At 35.5% G+C, this 21795-nt stretch overlaps 2 protein-coding genes across 4 annotated transcripts; one reads left to right on the top strand and one right to left on the bottom strand.

The window, feature by feature from the left end:
• Positions 1-52: 52 nt before the first annotated feature.
• LOC142540474 (DEAD-box ATP-dependent RNA helicase 40-like) lies at positions 53-7244 on the bottom strand. Its single transcript, XM_075646647.1, has 8 exons — positions 7088-7244; positions 5086-6462; positions 4658-4894; positions 3444-3512; positions 2629-2898; positions 2183-2533; positions 1609-1886; positions 53-1439 (listed from the first exon to the last, which is right to left on the bottom strand). Exons 2-8 carry the CDS (start codon positions 6445-6447, stop codon positions 383-385), a joined length of 3624 nt encoding a protein of 1207 aa, XP_075502762.1. The 5' UTR covers positions 6448-6462; positions 7088-7244; the 3' UTR covers positions 53-382.
• Positions 7245-13968: 6724 nt separating this feature from the next.
• Positions 13969-21195, top strand: LOC142540473 (protein FLOWERING LOCUS D). 3 transcript variants are annotated; one of them, XM_075646645.1, is made up of 6 exons: positions 14229-14412; positions 14573-15997; positions 17121-17840; positions 19738-19783; positions 19857-20640; positions 20822-21195. In XM_075646645.1, the coding sequence occupies exons 2-5, from the start codon at positions 14629-14631 to the stop codon at positions 20602-20604; spliced, it is 2883 nt and encodes a 960-aa protein (XP_075502760.1). In that variant the 5' UTR covers positions 14229-14412; positions 14573-14628; the 3' UTR covers positions 20605-20640; positions 20822-21195. The 3 variants fall into 3 exon arrangements, with proteins under 3 accessions (XP_075502758.1, XP_075502759.1, XP_075502760.1); XM_075646643.1 differs by having other exon boundaries at positions 13969-15997; XM_075646644.1 differs by having other exon boundaries at positions 13969-15997; positions 20809-21195.
• Positions 21196-21795: the final 600 nt, after the last annotated feature.

Here is a 21795-nt window from a genome sequence, read left to right as displayed (position 1 = left end):
GCGCATCTCTTCTGCTCCATGCGAACAATTCTTTAAAGAATTTAGGATAGAATTAGCTATAAACCACATTTATAGATCTTGATTCGATTCAAACAAAATCTGCAGTGTTGATCGACATCGAAAGTTCCAGATATTAATTTTTGTTTGCCATCGTCGTAACGAAAGCAATGAAAGTGAAACACAAAAGAGGGGTATGTAAATAATACCCAAGACAATGTAAAAGATAAAAGGTAGATCGCTGGATAGCATTCTGGCATGTACCCGTGAAAATATAGAACACTAGCACCACGTAGAAACCAGTTTGCTTCTGCATTATGGCATGCCAATCGTCTTCCTAATCGCACCAAACCACTGAGTATCGTGGGGATCCATATCCTCAACCCTAGGGTTCGACAGGAGGGTTGTTTGAAGGGTCAGCTTCAGCAACAAGGTTGCCAAGATCCGCAGCTGCTACCAAAGGAACCCGCTCTGCTGGCTCAACTCCAGTAAAGTCCTTGCCACCGGTAGCAGGAGACACCAAGGATCTCAAGGGTTCAGAGGGCGCTGCCTCAGTTTTTGGTGGTGAAACATTTACCTGATCAAATTTAGTTTTGCGTGGTGGCCTTCTCTCGTATCTATCATAGCTGCGGCTGCGGCTGCGTCTAGGGCTATGGCTCCAGCTGCGACTGCTCCTTGGACTACGGCTCCGAGACCAACTTCGGCTTCGGCTTCGGCTTCTGCTATAACTCCTACCTCTGCTACGGCTTCTGCTAGAGCTTCGGCTTCTACTGGAACCCCATGTTCGAACTCTATCAGGGCTCCGGCTGAAACTCTGACCCCTACTTCTGTCAGGGCCATCCCTTCGACTATCAAATCGCCCACGTCCTCGTCCTCTCACATCTAAATTGTTGAATCGATCATGTGTGCCACGTCCACCCCTGTCCCATCCCAACCGAGCACCTGAAGGACCACCATCCCTCCCACCACCACGACCACCAAAATTTCCATCTCTAGTCACTCCTCGGCCGATGAAGCCAACATCTCTCATCCCTCCACGTCCGCCAAAGCTGTCGTGCCTCGTTCCACCACGGCCACCATCCCTCATGCCTCCACGACCACCAAAGCCACCATCACGCATTCCACCACGACCACCAAAGCCATCTCTCATGCCACCGCGACCACCAGAATCCCAACGGCCACCACCACCACCAGAATCATAACGGTTCATGGGAACTCGATCCTTACTGAAACCAGGGCCGCCATGTAAAGCTATGTCTCTCACCTCAGGAGGCACATGCTGGTTGGCCCCCTCCAAAACTTTAACAAGATCAAGAGCATGTTTCCAGTCTTGCTCAGAGAAAAATGTGTACGAAATACCTGTAGCACCAGCTCTCCCAGTTCTTCCAATTCGATGGACATAGTCCTCAATCCCAGTTGGAAAGTCATAATTGATCACAACCCTGTGACAAGATAGTTTCGAAGGTGTAGAGAGCATAAAATTAAGATATCAAAAACCGATAACAAGAAGTGTCAAAAGGAGGAGAAATGATAATAATTAGACATATAAAGGTTATAACCCAAAAGATACGAAGAATTCTAAAATAGAAGTAAAAAATGAAAGTTCCAGACCTTATGTCCCTTATGTCAAGCCCCCGAGCAGCAACATCAGTGGCAACTAGAACTGGGGTCTTCCCAGTTCGAAATTGATTAAGAACCCAGTCTCTCTCACCCTGGGATTTGTCTCCGTGAATTACAGCTGCTCCAAAGTTACGTCCAATACTACGTGCCAGCTGGTCACACAACTTTTTAGTGGAACAAAAAATTATACATTTAGAACCACGTTCCTGGGATCTAAGAATTTGCTCCAAGCGTCTTTGCTTCTCCATTTCTGGGACTACTTCCACATGCTATTGAAGCAAAGTAGTTTTTTGTTAACGGATGATACAAATACTTAAAAGAGACCTTGCAATCAATAAAGTAATGCAAATTGCAACCTTAAATACTCCATGCATCAAAAGTATCAGATTCCAGAGACCAGGAATGCTCGAAAATAAATCTTCACCAAAAGGAATAGCATCGCTAGTCACACTCCTGGCCCTTAAGCCACTTAGTTTTAGACTGATGTTTATTTTTTGAATATGTACAATAAGATTATTGACAATTCAATTTCTTAGGGATGACATTTTCTTTTTTACATAAATACCTGTGTGATAGCCTTATTCGCAGTAAGCTCGTCAACACTGCCAATGTTGACCTGCACGGGGTTAACAAGTAAATCACTTGCTATTTTTCTAACTTCCTTAGGCCAGGTTGCAGTGTACATGAGAGTTTGCCTTCTTGGAGGTATCTCATTGACGATTTTACGAATCTGTGGCTCAAAACCCATATCAAGCATTCTATCAGCCTCATCAAGAACAAGAAAAGAGATCTGTCTAAAGTCAATCCTCTTCATTTCAAGGATGTCATTCAGTCGACCCGGAGTTGCCACAACAATATCCACCCCTCGATCTAGTTCTTTTAATTGAAGGCCTTTTGGAGCTCCACCATACAAGCACTGAAACAAATGAACAACTTGAATTTTCATCTATAACAACTAAAGCAATAATTGAACAGTCCATTTGATAGATAGAAAAAGATTTGAAAGTCAACCGTGCACGAAACCCTAGATGATCGACCAAACTTGAGTGCTTCATCCTGAATTTGGGTGGCGAGCTCCCTGGTCGGAGACAAAACCAACACAGTTGGACCATTCTGAGGATTGTTTTGTCGTCGTCTCAGATGAACAAATGCAGGAATAAGATAACCAAGTGTTTTTCCAGACCCTGTCTTCGCAATAGCAACTATGTCCTTGTTCAGTAAAGCAATAGGCCATGTTTGTGCCTGGATGGGCGTGGGAGCAGAGAAACCAGCAAAATGCATCTGCAAAAATCAAGTAAAAATGAACTTCAGAAGACCGTTTCAAAGGAAGTTCCAAGCAGTGACAAAGCGATCTTAAAGTCGAACCTACGCTAGTCTAATGTTGGAGAAGGAAATAAAATCGAATAAAAATATAATTGCTCAAGGGGTTTGCAGTTGCTTACTGAAGCAACTCGATGCAACAAAAAGGAGCAATTAAAAGAGAAGAAACGGAGCCAATAAGCTAGAAATCCCAGTCACATTTATTGTGATTTGGATACCAGGCACCAACCACCCCCCTCAAGAACCAGTGCCTAATGAAGGCTCCAACAGTCGATTAGCACCCTCAAACACTCAGAATAGTTGTTCACAGAAATGTGCATCGCAGTGCAGCGTACGACATGTGCTCCCCCTCTGGAGCAGATATCGCACCTGCGACAAGTTAGAATTGATGAGCTAAAAGCAAGAATTTTGTAGATGAAACATTAAGCAGGGCATAAGGAACATCACCTCTGTATAACGTGTACATTTAGAAATATTAATTAATCCAATTAGGTTCAATCACTTACCTCCTGTAGTATTTCTGGCGGAAATCCAGTGGCTTCAAAAGTCATGAATGGAGCTGGAACGTCTTCACCCTGAACAATTTAAACCAAGCATCAGTCACGCGGTTTTGATATGATTGAACATTCGCTCGTGTACAAAGTATTGAAAAAAATAATTAATTCAGCAGCCAAAACAATCCCACTGCAAAGACGATCAAGAAAGCACGGGTGTAACAATAAAAAAGTAAATTAACACTTACAAGCTGTCAATAGTACAAATCAATGTTTGCAACTTGTCCATGGAGACTTTAACTACTTTTCATCGTCCCCGTTTTAACAAAAGATTTATTCCATTTGATAGCAATTGTGAATTTTGCCAATGTTTAATTACCTATTGAATTATGCATAAATGCATGAAAAATTGAACTTATGAAGTAGCTTATCACCCTGGTCATATCTTTCTAAATTAAAGATTTCCTTAATGCTTGACATATTAGTTCAGTTAAATAATTGTAAAGCTAGAGTATTGTGAGAAAATTAGGAGCTACAAGACAGATCTTCCGCGTCTTGGACAAGAAAAAATGCATGCACATATATCATTTGCACGGTATAAAAAATTTAGTTGCAGTTCTTCCTGATACACAAAGTAGAGAAAGGGCATAACTGAACTCGATTTTGACATCTTGCATCAATGCAAAAAAATTATAACATAAGGAGCAAAATATGATAAGAAACTAAATAGGGAATGAACTTTGGGGGACTAGAATTATTTGTAATTTCAAAAGAAGTTCCTCTTTACAAAACTTTACGATATGAACTTCTCATGGCCCAATTATATCAACCATGCTTTCAAGACATTATAAAAATTCAAATGAGCAACAGCTATTAATTATCTTTCCCATATAATGATCTTTTTGACCCTAATAACTTTCCTCTAGATAGTTTTGGTCAGGAAAAAGGTATTGCCCTGTGTCTAAAACTGAAGTACTCTCTGCTGATTTATGGTAGACATATACATCAATTTATTTAAATCGTTCAACAGCTATTATGAATGTTGTCCTTTTGGTAGCAAGAAAGATGGGCAACAAGCAAACTACCTTTTCCCTTATAACCCTTCAAAGTCAAATCCAGCCACATTATGCATTTGGCTACACTAATATAAGCATAACTGGCGTTTTCTCTAGGATCACTCTAGGATCTTAGATATTAAAAACAGAGATGAGATCAAATGAACAAACCGTGGCTGTTACTTCATGCTTCCGTCGATAGATTTCTACCGCTGATAAATGAATAGGATCTGTAGGTCCCATCATCGCTAAAGGAGGACTCGGAAAAGCATTGTTTGGAAAAGGCGGGGCTCCAGAAGCATTACCATAGACACCATGCAAAGCAGGCCCTCCGGAAGGACCGGGACCATTCAATCTTCCTGGGACAATAGGAGTGACATTTTGAGGAAAATCACCCATCCTCATTTCCTGGTACATAAAATAACTAGTCTTATCAAGTGTTCAACATAAGATTTTGTCTTAATGTGAAGCATATAGAATATGCAACAGCGAGAACATTACTCAACAAATAGTACTGGCATTAACATATGAGCATGCACCCATTTCAAATATTCATTTAAGGATGTCTTATTTTCCATGTTTCTGGACAAAGAATTTACCTGTTGATTTCTTGCCATGGGTAAGGGTGCAAGCTTGGGCAGCTGATGCATTGCAGGGGCGCCCTTGTTAGTGCTATAGTTAAAATCATTTCCAGTTCTTCCAATATGGTTTTCTTCATAGGCCATCTTTGAGGCTACAGGAGGCAGATTCTGCTGCTGGCTATGCATCATCCCAGGGTCCATCTGATTTGGAAATCTAGAACCATGCAGTGAATGTGCCAAGTCTGTCCCAGCTTGATGCAACTGAAGTGAAGGATTGGTTTGTTGCATGTTGACAGAGGAGCCACCACCATACAGGGTAGTTTGGTTTGGCGTAGTGCTCATATGTGAAGCTTGAGTAGAACTTGCTACTGCAGACAAGTTTTGCATAGATGGAGTCCCCGTTTGCTGAACCTGTGCAGGTGAAAACCCAGCTTTCTTCCCTTGCTGATACTCTACGTCATCTATTTGAGGAATTCCATTTTTCTGTTCTCGGGGATGAGAAAACTGTTGCCCTTGCATCATATGCTGGTGGACAGCTGAAAAACCAGAGTGCTTTCCATGAAGAAACTTAGAGTCATCTCTCGGAGCAAGTCCTGTCACTTGGTCTTGTTGGTGAGGTAACTGTGACCCCGGAATTAAATGCTGAGATGGCTGCAAACTTTGTGGACCCTGTGGAGGCATGTTCTGTTGATGAACTGCGAATGACGCTTGGTGAGGGTTAAACTGGAAACCATGTGGGTTTCCCATTTGAGAGTTTGAATACATTTGACCTTGTGGACCATGAGGGATCTGCTGCATCTGTAGATAAGATGCTTGGCTACCTGGCTGAGTGGGTATATGCGGTGTTGGTTGCGAAATTCCAAGCTGACCTGGATGTGTAGGCATCTGCCCCAACAGGGATGGCACTTGCTGACCTGGTTGCTCCACTATTTGTGTCCTAATTTGTTCAGGTGCTAGATGACTCTGCTGCTGTATCCCGGGTCCCAAGTGTGACCCCTGCACCTGACCAGGTGGTGGCACTTGATGTTGAGAAACCTGTGGTGTTAGCTGAATGTGTTGCTGGGATGATGAGCTGATAAGTTGCCCTTGTGGCATCAGGGCCGAGGTATGTTTCTGGTTCTGAAAACCATCTGATTGCACTGTTCTTGTTGATGGTATAGGATTTAGCTTGGGGGTAGGAGCTGCAGGTGGTGGCCCTGGTGGCAACGGTGGTGGTAAAGCTGTCGGCTTTTCATATTGAGTGACATTTGTTTCAGGATTCCAGTAATATAAGACGCCTGTACTTCCATCTATCAATCCTTTCCAAGGTTGAGGTAGAGTAGGATCGTCTGGCGCGTATCTGGGGCCATGTGTACTGGAGGATGCCTCTACCGAAGCCATTCCAATTTGGGCACCCTGAAATAGAAAATGAGATTAATTTTTAGAAAGTAACAAAGTAAAAGGAATTAAAGCTCGATCCAGATAGTGACCAAAACCACGCAGCAGCTACACTGATTTTGTTGGCCTGCGATGATAATAAAAGATAAATGATGCAATTCCACGTGTCGCGAGAATTGAGGGCAAAAAATGACCTAAAACGGTTCACCACACTCTAAAGTCTTCTTGATGAGTACAAAACTAGCTCCAGTGGCAAAATCAGTTACCTCGCCATTAAATATATAAGATTGATTTCAAAACACCCGTATTGAATTTCTGACTGAAGTAGCTCATGAGAAACCATGGAAATAAAATATCATAAAAAACATACTCCATATGTTTATTAAATAATCAAATCCAATTGGATTTAAAAATACACGATGCGAAATTCACCGAATTAAATTCGTTAAAACCATCGAACAGGGGTGAATTGACGTAACATATAAACAGCGACTTCGGAATCAAAAGAGAAAGCTTTCGATTATGATTAATCAGCTTTCTACACCGCTGTAATCTCAGGAGTTTTCCGGTTAAAAAACATCGAATAACATCAAATAATCTAAAAAAATAGCGATATATATGCATAACAAATCTCAACACTTACTGAAAATCCAAGCTGAATAGGTCCCCCAACTTCACCTCCCTGGGAGAAATTGGATTACAGAATTACGGATAGATGGTAGGATGCGATTTATGTGTCAAGTTGGGTTCAAAGGGAGTGATTGTCTGATGCGGGTGTACGGTTGTGTTCATGTTTTCTGGTTGCACAAAGAAACCAACACAAAACTTTATATTGTTATTATTATTATATATAATTATAATTAAATGTTTTTTATATATAATTATATTGTTTCTCATTATATTAATACATGATATCTGAGTACCGATCATTTTGGATCTCATAAAAAAAAGATTTTGATATAATTAGAATTTTTTTATTAATATCAATATTTACTATACATATCTGGGTACAAAACAAGTAATAAATTTAATGCACTAATTTAAGAAACTTTAGATTAAAAAGTATTAAATCAACGTATTAATTTATATATTTAGACACGGTTTGATTTTATACGAAATTCATCACTTGATAATTTATTGTATTATATCTCATGTTACTCGATCTTATTATGTATTCATTTTTTAATTATTATATCAATCAAATCAATAGTGATTTATCTTAATTTAAATCATTAAATTTAAATTACAATATTATATTTAATAAATAATATTATTAATATTTTATTACTTATTAAAATAATAAAAAATAATTTATCATTTTATCTAAAATTTAATCACTCAAATCAAACAAATTATTTTTTGTCAATCAAATAATATTATCATTTTTATTATATCTTTTAATAAAATTTTTATTTTTTTTTATATTGACTCAAATTGGGTACATACCCATTATTTACATTTTTAGTGTAAGAGAAATGAAATATAAAATACATAGATGTTAAGTATTTTTACATGCCGAACATATGTTTTATACTATATATAAAATAATTGATACTGAAAATTCATATATTTATAATATATATATTCGATATTTTGTATTGATTTTAATCTATTAAAAAATATGTTTGTCCAGAAACTATAATGTGCCAAATTCAAGATGAAGTTCGGGGACTTAAAACAATTTACTATTTTTTATTGGCTCTATTTATTATTATTATTATTATTATTATTATTATTATTATTATTATTATTATTATTATTATTATTATATACACACACTATGCTTTTAAAATTTTAGATTAGATAATAATATCACTCTTAATAAATATATATGATTATAATTATTAATTTGAAAATTAAAAAATATCATGTTTATATAATTAATAATTATTTCGATCGTATAAATATGCAGATAGTGTAAAGAAGTATTAGTATTTATAAAGGTATCTGAAACTTTAATTAGTAATATTTGATTAGGTCAATAAGGATTAATAATATATCAAATTTTTTTCAGAAATATACCAAGTGTATTTACATATCAATCAATACATTCTAAATTTAAGAACCTTAAAAGTTTTGTCAAACAAAATTACATAATTCTAGGAAATTTTTTGTATGATTAAATGTTCAACATTCAACAGCAAAGTTCATGTTTCAAACCATCTGAATTTGTCGGAATTCTATAAGTTAAAAATTCACGATAAAAAATTTACCCCGATATCACAATCGAAATTTCTTTTAATATAATTCACATGCAATCGAGAGATCAATTTGTCATCCATGGACTTTTGCGCTTCTAAGAAGGAATGAAGGTCTAAGAGAAGAATGAACCGGAACTTGAGCTGCCGGAGGAAGTGATGAGAAATCTGTGTTTAAGTGTGTGTCATTATTTAAACCATGGTTTTCTATTAGTTAAGATGGGGCTAAATTGGGAAGGTAAAATGTCAATTTTATTTTTGTTTGTATTAAATTGTGACATTTTTAGTTTTATATTTTTTTAAATCAAACGTGATTATATAATTATGTTTCAATGACAATTTTGATGTTTTTTTCCAAAATCGCGTAATTAAATTATCCATGTCAGTGTTAAATTTAAATTTTTTACATGATTTTTACAATTTTCACAAACTACTAAGTGATTCAATAAATGATATAAAACAAAAAAATACAGCACTGTTAAAATAAAAAATGTACGGTAAATATTAAAAATTTCAAACTCATAAAATATATTAAACTACACATTTTATAAAATTTTCTTCACTTGAAATTGATTTATCCAAATTAAAACGTTTAAGGACATTTTCTGTATAATTTGATTGGTGAACAAATGTTCCACATTTTTTTGTTCAATTTGCAAACTCAAACAATACTTTGTTTTTTCAAGTTCCTTCATTTCAAATAATTCCTTCAAGCACAACACAATTTCATGAATTTCTTTATTTGTTTCAATGATGTTTAAATCATCAACGTATACACCAATAATTACGCATCCGGATGTTGTTTTCTTAAAGAAAGCGCAAGGGCATATTAAATTGTTTACATATCCTTTTTTTTATTAAGTGTTCACTTAGCCAGTTATACCACATTCGGCCGGATAGCTTTAATCCATTTAATGATCTTTGCAATTTCGCATAATAACATTTTTTGGTTTTGAACTTTGTGCTTCAGGCATCTTAACGGTAAATAAGTTTATTCATAATCAATTTCAGGTCTTTGAGAAAAACCTTATGCGACAAAACGAGCTTGATATCTTACTGTTTCGTTTTTCTCATTTCGTTTTCGAATAAAAACCCATTTTTACCCAACAAGTTTTACACGTTCAGGTTTAAGGACTACAGGTCAAAAAACGTTACATTTATTTAGCGAATTCAATTCAACCTGGATGTCGTCTTATCATTTTATCCAATCCTGTCGATTTTTACATTCACCAAAAGATTTTGATTCATAATCTTCATTTTCATTTATGACGTCAAATGCCACATTGTAAGAAAATATTTTATCAATTTTTTTTATATCTTTTCGGTTCCATATTTTTTCAGTATTAATATAATTGATAGAAATTTCACGATTATCATCATCTTGTGGTTCTAACAGAACATTTTCATCATCGTGTATTTTTGCCAGAATATCATTCTCTATTTTGTGATTATCGTGTTTCTCTATGCATTTTCTTTTTCGAGGATTTTTTATCACTATAACCGATTAACCTTCCACGCTTCAATCTTTTTATGACATTATGGGTGTCTTCAATTTGTTTATTTGGAATTTCAATTCAAGCATGGGTATTTAAAGCATGTATATATCATTTAATTACCCTTTTGTGTCTGTAAATGCATCTAATATTTGATTTGATATTCTTTACAAGTGCACAATTTGTTGTACATATGTTTCACACTGTTTAGTTCTTAGATCCAGAAGTAACAATGATGATGTATACCATGTAGTTTTTTTTTTGATATATTTCTTTTCTACCCCTAACATTGGGAATATCTACTCATTAAAATGACAATTAGCAAAATATGCTGTAAACACATCGCTTGTCTGAAGCTCAAAATATCGAATGATTGATGGGCTATCATAACCGATATAAATTCGATCTTTCTTTGAGGTCTCATTTTTGTTCGTTGAGACGATGCAATAGGCACATATACCATACATCCAAAATATCTCAGATGAGAAATGTCTGATTCTTTACCAAAGACAAGCTACAATGTGAAGTATTTATGGTATGCATTTGGTCTGATACGAATTAATACATCAGCATGTAAAATTGCACCTCTTCATATAGAAACGGAGAGTTTTGTTTTCATAATTATTAGTCTAGCAATCAGTTGTAGACTTTTAATCAATGATTCAACTAATCCATTTTTGTATGTACATGAGCAACATGATGCTCAATAGTTATTCTCATTGACATACAATAATCATTGAATGTATGAGAAGTAAATTTACCAGCATTATCAAGTCTAATTTTCTTGATTGTAAGATCGGCAAATTGAGTCCGTAATTTTATTATTTGAGCAATTAATCTTAAAAATGGCACATTCCGAGTTGATAATAAACATACGTGTGACCATCTGTTGGAGGCATCGATCAATACCATAAAATATCTAAATGATCCACATGATGGATGTATTGGCCCACAAATATCACCATGAATACTTTCAAAAAACATGAGTGTTTCAATTTGGATTTTAGCTGGTGATGATCTTATAATAAGTTTTCCAAGATAACATATTTTACATTGAAACTTATTATTTTGAAAGATCTTCTGGTCTTTCAGCGGATGATCATATGTATTTTCTATAACTCTTCGCATCATTGTTGAACCAGGATGTCCTAATCGATCATGTCAATTGATTAATATTGAAGAATTATCAACTACCATGTTTGATTCAATTGGGCTTATATGTGTATAATGCAATCCAGTATGGAGCATTGATAGTTTTTCAACTACATATTTCTTTACTGATTTATATGTGGTAAGACACATATATTTCTCATTTCCTTCGTTTATTGTCTAAGTATCATACCAATGAGAATATATGTCATTAAAAATCAACAAATTTCTTTTCGATTGTGGTGAATACAAAGCATCATTTATCATAAATTTTGTTCCATTAAGTAACAAAAAATGTGATTTACCACAACCTTTAATCAAGTCTACAGTATCTGATATTGTATTCACCATTGTTTTTGTTGGTTTTAGTTCCAAAAATATATTTTATCTTGGATAATAGTGTGCGTTGTACCACTATCAGGTATGCAAACTTCCATGGGGTTAGTTCCTTGTTTAGCTTTGTTCATAGCATTTTTCATATTTGAACTTAAAAAAATATGCAAAGAAAAAAATTAATAACAATACATATGTAATTTATTGAAAAATATAACACATATCATAATTATACAATAAAATATTAGCATATGAGCACATGAAAAATAAATATTTTACATTTCTATTCCACAAATATATTGATCATTTTCAGGTAAATCATTCAGAAAATCTGCAACATCAAAATGAGTTGAATCACTCAAATGGTCATTGTGTTCAGTGAAATTAATATATTTTTCTTTTCCCTTTATTAATTCTTTATAGAGCTTACAAAAGTGCTCGGGAAGCTCGACAAATACGAGACCAATGTCTTGGAGTGTTGCATCTAAAACAAGAACTTTCAAATCGTTTTGAGTGATTTTCATTAACAATCATGCTTTCATTATGCATTTTTAGTGGGTGATTCGTGACGTCCTTTTGAGATTAGTTGTAGAAGTATATATCTCGATTGTTTTCAAAACCACAGCTGCGACCACGACCATGATCACGTCCACGACCTCGACCAAAACCTTGTCATTGACTTTGATTTTGATTTCGAGGTTTAAATTCACTTTTACTTACAACATTTACTTCTGGAAATGCGGTTGATCCAGTGGGTCGGGACTGATGATTTCTCATTAGCAGCTCGTTGTTATTTTTCGTCACAAGAAGACATGCGATAAGTTTAGAATATCTCGCAAATCCATGCATTCTATATTATTGTTGTAGAGTTATATTTGATGCGTGAAAAGTGAAAAATGTTCTTTTAAGCATTTCTGATTCCGTAACCTCACGTCCACAAAATTTTAATTGCGAGATTATTCGATATATTACCGAGTTGTAATCACCGACTTTCTCAAAATCTTGGAATCTTAACGCATTCCATTCATCATGGGCGGTCATAAGTACAAGTTCCTTTATATATTCAAAGCTTTCCTTTAATCATTTCCATAAAGTCATGCGATCTTTTTTCAATGAGATATTCATATTGTAATCATTCATCAAGATGTCAATGCAAAAATATCATAACTTTTGCTTTATCTTGTGATGATGAGATATCATTTTTTAAATGATCTCATTTAGATCCAATGAGTCAAGATGTATTTTGAGACCGAAAGTCCATGACATATAATTTTTCTCGTAATGTCGAACGCAACAAGTCAAGTTTTGTCAAATTTGACATGGTGATACTATAAAAATAACAATGTATTTTATTAGTTAAGTTATAAATATATTAATATGACAATACAAAGTAACATATAAATTATAAGTACAAGCATGCTTTAAAATAAAAAAGCGAGGTGTATATTCTCCAATAAATACAAGACTAGCGAGTATAATAACCAAAATAATTATACAAAATAACTTTGAAAGAACCATTTTTTTCTTCTTCAAAAATTTTGATGAAGAAAATTTTTCGGGAGAAAGAGTGAGTTTGGAGTGATTAAATGTATTTGTAAAATCACATTTATAGGATAAAAAACTAGCCGTTTATGACCGTTACAAAATCTTAAAAAAATAAATGTATGTATATATAAATTTATAATAATAATATAATGTATATAATGTTAATTTTGTTTAAATAATTAATTATATCACATCACATTATTATAATGAGGTATCAAGAACTCTTTTTATATAATATTGTGACATTATATATATTTAATCATTATATAACACAATAAAAATATATAAAGAATGAAATAATCACATCACAGTATTGTAATGAGTTGTCGTAGACTCATTTTATATAATAACATGATATTATTCAAATATATATACAATAAATAAAAGTAATACAATAAAAATATATAAATAGTGTAATAATATAATACATCACGTTGTTACAATGAGTTATCATAGATTTCTTTTGTATAATAACATGATATTATATATTAAATATATACACAATAAAAATAAATAAACAGTAAAACAAAATTTTTTAAATTTTGAATATTGTTACATTTTTTTGTGATTTGGAGCTTGGAAAAATAAAGAAAACATTCGAGTATCGTACTGATAACGTGCTGCAAACTTTATATAATTTTCATTTATAGTATTTCTTTTGAAATAATCAAAAAATAAATACATCCTTACATAAATCATCAAACACTAAATATCAATATTTCAACTTTTATTTTCATGTTTCAATAATTTCAATTTTTATTTTAAAAAATCACCACATATTTTACCAATTGAGAACTGGGCATACAGCGGTTGCGAGGAGGAATATTTTTCTAAATTTGCGACCTGGGATCATCGCTGTCACTCTACACAGGGCCAAGAATCAATGATTCGTTTGTTTTCAATTCACGCCGCAATCGAAGACAAGGAAGAAATGCTGTGATGCATTTTTTGTTTATGATTATGGTATGATCTGAATTACTGTGATGGAATTCTCATCGAATGAAAAACCTCATCCTCGCATTACGAATCAACCCAGTAATCCTCTCCAGTTCACCATTCATCTGCCCACTTCGAGCCCTAGCGCCAACCCAACTCCCGGTTTTATTCAAAACCTAGGTTTGAATTCCGGTTTGGGCCAAAACTCTGATTCTAATGGCAATTTGTTGCACGAGAATAGAATAAACTTGGCGCCAATTCCTAGGAGGAGGAGGTGTGGCAGGCCTCGTCGACCTCAGTCTTATCCGAACCAGGTAAAAGATTTAACTTTTTTGTCTAATACCAACGAAACTCGAGCTCTAGTTGGGTCACTGGCTTCGAGTTCAGGCGAATTCAGGAAAGCCCAGACGGAAATTTCGAATTCTTTAGCTGTTAAAAAACATGGCTATGGTTTAAATTCTGGTGGTGTTGTAGGCAAGAAAGTTGTCAATGACGTATCGGAGGAGATAATTGTGATTAATAAGGAGGCTATGTCCGAGGCCTTGGTTGCATTGACGTCGGGGTTTCCCGCAGATTCGCTCACTGATGAAGAAATAGATGCCGGGGTGGTTTCTGTGGTTGGTGGAATCGAGCAGGTAAATTATATCTTGATCCGGAATCATATAATTACAAGGTGGCGTGAGAATGTCTCAACTTGGATTACCAAGGAAATGTTTCTGGATATTATTCCTAACCATTGCGGGGTTTTACTGGATTCTGCTTATAACTATTTGGTTTTACAAGGGTATATAAACTTTGGGGTTGCACCAGGCATAAAGGAAAGGATTTTGGTGGAGCCGAGTAAGCCACATGTGATAGTGATTGGAGCAGGCCTTGCGGGGTTGGCTGCAGCAAGGCAGTTGATGACTTTTGGGTTTAAGGTGACAGTTTTGGAAGGAAGGAAGCGTGCTGGAGGTAGGGTGTACACAAAAAAGCTGGAGGTTGGGAATAGGACAGCTGTTGCCGACTTGGGAGGTAGCGTGTTGACGGGTACATTGGGGAATCCTCTTGGGATTTTGGCCCGGCAATTGTCATATACACTTCATAAGGTGAGGGACAAGTGTCCTATTTACAGTGTAGACGGAAGACCTGTTGACCCTGATTTGGATCGAAAAGTAGAATCTTCTTTTAACCAACTTCTGGATAAGGTAAGTAAACTTAGGCAGATGATGGGAGATGTTTCGCAGGATGTTTCGCTAGGAGCGGCATTGGAGACCTTCTGGGAGGCCCCTGGTGATTCTGTTAATGGAGAAGAGATGAAATTGTTTCATTGGCATCTTGCAAACTTGGAATATGCAAATGCTGGATTGCTTTCAAAGCTTTCACTTGCATTTTGGGATCAGGATGATCCATTTGATATGGGAGGGGATCACTGCTTTCTGCCTGGTGGAAATGGAAGACTGGTCCAGGCATTGGCAGAGAATGTCCCAATTCTTTATGAGAAAACAGTCCAAGCCATCCGTTATACTAGTGATGGGGTTCAGGTTGCTGCCGGTGGGCAGGTTTATGATGGTGATATGGCGCTTTGCACAGTTCCACTAGGAGTTCTAAAATCTGGTTCCATAAAGTTTATCCCTGAGTTACCTCAGAGAAAACTTGAAGGAATAAAAAGGTTGGGATTTGGCTTGTTAAATAAGGTCGCAATGCTCTTTTCACATGCCTTTTGGGGAACTGACCTCGATACATTTGGACATCTCTCTGATGATCCTAGCCTTCAGGGTGAATTCTTCCTTTTTTACAGCTATGCAACTGTAGCTGGTGGTCCAATCTTGATTGCTTTAGTAGCAGGGGAAGCTGCACATAAGTTTGAGACCATGGAGCCTACTGATGCTGTGACAAGGGTGCTTCTGATTCTTAAAGGTTCTTATGTGTTGGTTTTCTTTACTCCTGGTGTGCTAATTATTGTAATTTGAGCCTTAGGAAAAACTAGTCTACATAGAATACTTGCATGACTAAAGCCCTTTTTTTGTAATATGTTCCAATTGTTATACTGACTCCGTTTACATGAGAAATTAGAAGTATGTGTTGCCCATGCTTTACCTCTGGTGTCATTTATTTACGAAATAAATAGCAGAAATAAAAAATTTGTGTTTTGTCTACATGATTGTATTTGTTTTGTCTCGTGCTATTTGCAAAACAAGTCATGACTGAAATTTATGAGCTTGTATTTACATCATTAAAATGGTGATTTGCAGTTCTTTTGCACGAATTTAATTTCCCATTAGCTTTCTCCATCTGATTTATAGAGATATCATATATCATATTTTTGTGTGATGTGTTTTAGTTTCACTGTTTTTCTATTTCACACGATAGAAGTGGGTGAATTCACAATGTTATCATTAGAACATGCTACGAAAATAATTTTTCTTCGTATTTATTTGGCATGAACTTGGCTGAGATGTTAACAAGAAAATTCTCTACAACGAACAATTTATGATTAAACAGTGAAGGTTCCGTATTTAGGGGAAAATGAAGATTGACTGTCACATGGTAATAATCATGATAAAAAGATTGAAGGTTTATATTTATTAAACGGTGTATAGACTAATTTGAAATTCAAATGCATACGGTAGTAATCCATGGGGAAAAATAGACAAACAGTTACTTGTCCCTGTCGTGGTACACTTTGGTGAGAGATGAAACAATGGGGTGAACATCATTTATTGTTGCAGAGTAATTATTTGATATGTGTACTCAATCAGGTTATGGTGTTTGACCCTCTTTCACTAGCTTGCATTTAAGCATCTAAATTCTTGCTTCCGATTTATTCATTATTCGCATGAAGATGATAAATTACCTTATATTCCGTTAAATTTGTTAACCTGATGAGCTTCTAGTGAGAATGAATTGTAATATTAGAAAGCAATCCCATTTTTTGGTTGAATTGGTCTTATTGATTTAGCTAAGAATGTTAGTTGCTAGTGTCTGTTATCACTGCCAGTAATTGAGCTTTTCTAACACGTGGATAGCCTTGGTAATGCAGGTATATATGAACCACAAGGTATTGAAGTTCCAGAACCTATCCAAACTGTTTGTACTAGATGGGGTAGCGACCCGTTCTGCTTAGGTTCTTACTCCAATGTTGCTGTTGGGGCCTCAGGCGATGATTATGATATTATAGCTGAAAGTGTGGGAGATGGGAGGGTTTTCTTTGCTGGGGAAGCTACTACTAGGCGCTATCCAGCTACCATGCATGGTGCTTTGCTCAGTGGGTTTAGAGAAGCTGCCAACATGGCTCATTATGCTAGAGTTAGAGCTTCAAGGTTAAAAGTTGAGAAAAATCCAACAAGGAATGCACACAATTGTGCTTCTATTCTTGCAGATTTATTCAGAGAACCTGATATTGAATTTGGCAGCTTTTCTATAATTTTTGGTAGAAAAGATTTTGATTCAAGTGCCATTTTAAGGGTGACTTTTGGCAATCAGAGAAAGAAGCCAGATCTACAGCATTCAAACAAGTTGCTTTTTGAGCAGCTTCAGTCTCATTTTAATCAGAGACAGGAGTTTCACATTTATACCCTATTATCTAAGCAACAAGCCCTTGATCTCAGAGAAGTCAGAGGGGGTGATGAGAATAGAATGAACTACCTCACGGAGAAGCTTGGAGTGAAGCTGGTAGGAAGAAAGGGTTTGGGGCCGTCTGCTGATTCAGTTATTGCTTCTATTAAGTCTGAGAGAAGCCGCCTCAAGACCCCATCATCTGGTTGGTAAACGTTGGCTAACTTTTTGTACACTTGGCAATGCGTTGTTAGGCTTGTTTTGTGCTTAAATTTTCTCTCTAGTTCTTGCGAAATACTGTTATTAAGACACTGTGACTTTCTATTTATGCTTGATTAGCACAATTAATGTAGTGTTTTATGTGTCAGTAAATGATAAGGCATATGTATGAAGTTTTTTTTCTGAAGCGTATTAGGCACTAAGGTGGCGGTCTCAGCTGTAAGAGCTTGTTGTACTTGTATATGAGGATGGTTGGTGAACATAATATACAAGGAACATCATGGAGCAGAGATGGAAGCAACTATAGTTTATATGGTTTAACGGACATAGCTACACATAGCTAGTAAAAAATGGAAAATTATGAGGAGGTGATGATCTTTTGTTAGATCCTGTTATAACCAAGTTTCTTAAAGTAAGTTTGCGAGCAACCGAAAATGGTTGGAAAAATTGAAAATGTAGAAGTGGCTCTAGTGATTCCAACCAAAACTTCTACTGCCCAATTCAGTGAACCGGTCTAATGGCAGAAGTGGTGACTGGTGTTGATAAACTAGAGGTATATGTACTTGAAATTTCTTGGAAGGCGATACATGATGTGTAGACTTAACGTTTTCCCCTGCAAATATTTCCTTAATTGTCACCACTCGAGGTTTTTTGTGGTTTATTTGCATTTGAAATATCGAAATATTATATTTAATGTGAATTTACTGTCATTATTATCCTTTGATTTGGATACCAATAAAATTACAAAGCAGGAGGAAAACATACATGCTCATGAAGAAATTGGTAGTGTTCCATGAACCGATGTTCTAAAACTGCTAACACTCTTGCCTTGAATGCAAACACAATTTTTTTATTGTCTTTGTATGTAAAGATTAAATAATTCGGTTAAGACATTAGATAACAGCTGGTTGGGATTGTTGCTATTTTGGTTGCTTGAACTGTAAATCTCTTGCATGTTACTGCCCGAGCACAAACCTATTAATATTTTCATCGAGTTAAAGTGTATTTTTACTAGGGTCTAGCGTTGGTGGTATTCTTATTAATGTCGTAAAAGGGCTTTATTATAGGGATAGGAATATTACGCAACTGGATTGGACCGGTTCCGAATTATAGGATAATGTAACCAAACCAATCTTGTAGGATACCAGATTGAATTTGTTGGATTAGGTGTATAACACAATCTGAAATTGAAATCGAATTGAACAAGATGAAAACATAATTGGAGTTGATATTTTATTCTTTTCCAACCACTATGTACACAAAGAAGTTATTTATGAAGCAAATAAATAATAACAATAAAATTAAATATATTACTGAATCGGATTCAAACAGGCCGAATTAAAATGATACTGGATCTGGTTTAGGCAACCCAATCCAATTAAGATTTGATGCCAGGTTCAGATCAATCTCGAACCAGTTTAACAGGTTCCGGATTGTACCTGATTCCGACTGGATCCGATCCGATAAGTATCTTTGCTATATGATGTTCAACATGTGGTAAGTTCAAGAGTATCAAAGTAATATTTGTCCTTTGTTGTAGAATCATTAGAAGTAAAAACAACAAATATCTCGTTTTATGGAATGATTGCTGACTATTGTAAGAGCTTTAGATGAAGTTGCAGGAAAAGGCTCACTTTTCCTGTTATATAAAAAAGAACTAACCTTTCAGATAAATCTCGGCTCAGATAAACGACAGAACTGCTAATGTTTTTCCATATATGGACATTAAACTAACATGTTAGCTGTCAATACTTTATCGTTCATTGCAACAAATTTTTTTAGCACATATAGTGATGTCCATTTTGATGTGTACCTTGGTATTTTCTTTCCTTTTGTGGATATATTGTTATTATGAAGCTAACATAATCTACATTCCGTGAAAGGTATATTGAAGTCAAAAGTGGCTGCTGTGAGACAAAATCAAATCAGGTACGAGCTGAAATCTTCATTTATTTTCCAACAACAGCTTTGCATTCTCATGCATATCCTCATATCTATACAGAAAAGCTAAAATTGTCGGCAGCAACAGATTTTCCATTCCAAGGGCAAATTTTGGTCTTAAAATCGCTAAAAATGGTATTAATGAGGAGTCTAAAACATTGGGCAATAGTGATGGCTTCACCAGTCCATGTTTAGATATACAGGTAGGAGCAAGTAGCAGCAACATTGATCTGGCTCGCTCCATCACAAATAATGTTTCTGATTTTGCCAGTGATTCAAGTGGCTCTGCCCCTCGACATTTAGGTAACAATAATGGCTCAGGAACAGATTTTGGTTGTAATGTTGGGTCATCAGTATTAATCAGTAACAACCACTTGGATTGTTTGGATGCAAATTGTGGTTCGATGTTTGATGACAACTTAAATGGTTCAAACCCTCAGAATAATGGTAGTCAGCATTGTTTGACGCCAAGTTTATGTATTGACAACAACCTGTCTTCTCCGGTTTTAAATGTTAGTACTGAATTATTGGGTGAAACCAGTGGCTCCAACACTCAGAATTTAAGTTACAGTGATGGCTCTGCTGTGCCTCCATGTTCAGTGGTTGGGACTAATTCAAGCAGAAGTAGCAGCCCAATACCGTCAAATTCACATTTTACTAGTGTCGAGTCTCAAGATTACGTCAGCGATATTTCAGATAGTATTGATGGCATGTCTATTCAAGAAAATATTTTTGAAGACATCATGAATGAACTTTTGCCTCCAACTGGCTCAAGCCCTGGGACTTGGCAAGTTACTGGGAAATTTTAGGAATGGAAACCAAGAATATCAAGGCCATATTTCAAGGTAACGTTTATGTTATGTCATCGCCATGATGAACTTTATTTGTTACCTTTTCAAGCATCAAAGATGCGGACTTCTCTGTGTTTTTTCAAAACAATTGTTTGTTACAAGTACCTGATGCATTTTTACATTATTCTCTGCACATAGCGACTTCTCCTAAACTAAATGCAGTTATTTTCTCTAGGGTCACAGAAGGAGGAGACTGTGCATGTGATCTTAGTATCCTCTAGAAGGCAGCTTATGCAACGGTAGTGGGATTCCTTAGCTCAGAATTGGCCTTTGAGAAGCGTCATTTATGCATTATCAGATATATTTGGATCGTGTTCTTCCCCGTCTTCCTGCACCCTTTTACCAACACTCTTTTGCAGTGCGACATCCTTTCTTCCCTTTCATTCTTTTCTATGAGAGCATTGAGCGTGTAGTTTTTGGTGGCTTGAGATGTAGATATTCAAGCATTGTTATGACCAGCCGCAATGATCGTCCTATTGATGCATACATATCATATTCTTGTAAAAAAGTATCCATAAAATCTGTCATCTTTAGCCCGTTCACAAAGAACTTGTGATTTATTTTAGATTCTGTAGTCCCAAATTTTCTGTTCAGTGTCAAATTTTACAGCTATGGATTGATCTACTTGATACTGAATTTCTGTGATGTGTCTTTGCCCAAGGAAATAGATTACTAGTGTCTATTTCCACAGAAACAAATTCTTTAGGCATTTGAACTTAGAAATAAAATAATTTTTTTTTAATAAAAACATAGATAGGATCAAACACAGAAAATATATTATTTGTTTGGAACTATCGATCACGTTAAATTAATTACACTTAAAAAATTCAAATGATTGACAAAAGCAGTTCTTAGGCATACCCATAGTCAAATAAATTCTATGAAATGTATTTTTTTCAGAATGGACTTCGAACTTTTTTCAAGATTTCATCTGTTGCTGAATTTTCTGACGACCCTATAAAGGCAAAAGCTTAAAATTTTAAATATTTTAATGAGGATCGTTCAAAAAACCGGGAGCAACAATGCAGAAAATCTCATCTGATTTAAGGATAGAATTATGTCGAAAATTATGGTCTATATATCGAACTCCATACAATCTTTTCTGTGCCATTTCCATACTCGTGCCAGACAAATAGAAAAAGAATGGAA

The sequence above is a fragment of the Primulina tabacum genome, chromosome 3 (assembly GCF_025594145.1).
Source record: "Primulina tabacum isolate GXHZ01 chromosome 3, ASM2559414v2, whole genome shotgun sequence".
Lineage (NCBI taxonomy): Eukaryota > Viridiplantae > Streptophyta > Magnoliopsida > Lamiales > Gesneriaceae > Primulina > Primulina tabacum.
Note: the sequence above shows the minus strand (reverse complement) of the source record. Positions and strands in the feature narration are given on the sequence as shown.

Excerpts from the sequence above, each read along its gene's own strand:
- LOC142540474 (XM_075646647.1), bottom strand. The coding sequence starts at position 6,447 with ATGGCTTCGGTAGAGGCATCCTCCAGTACACATGGCCCCAGATACGCG. Across the intron at positions 4,895-5,085 it reads CCATGGCAAGAAATCAACAG|GAAATGAGGATGGGTGATTT; the intron begins GTAAATTCTTTG and ends TTTATGTACCAG. Across the intron at positions 3,513-4,657 it reads AGCATGAAGTAACAGCCACG|GGTGAAGACGTTCCAGCTCC; the intron begins GTTTGTTCATTT and ends TAAATTGTTCAG.
- LOC142540473 (XM_075646643.1), top strand. The coding sequence starts at position 14,146 with ATGGAATTCTCATCGAATGAAAAACCTCATCCTCGCATTACGAATCAA. Across the intron at positions 15,998-17,120 it reads GGTGCTTCTGATTCTTAAAG|GTATATATGAACCACAAGGT; the intron begins GTTCTTATGTGT and ends TTGGTAATGCAG. Across the intron at positions 17,841-19,737 it reads CCTCAAGACCCCATCATCTG|GTATATTGAAGTCAAAAGTG; the intron begins GTTGGTAAACGT and ends ATTCCGTGAAAG.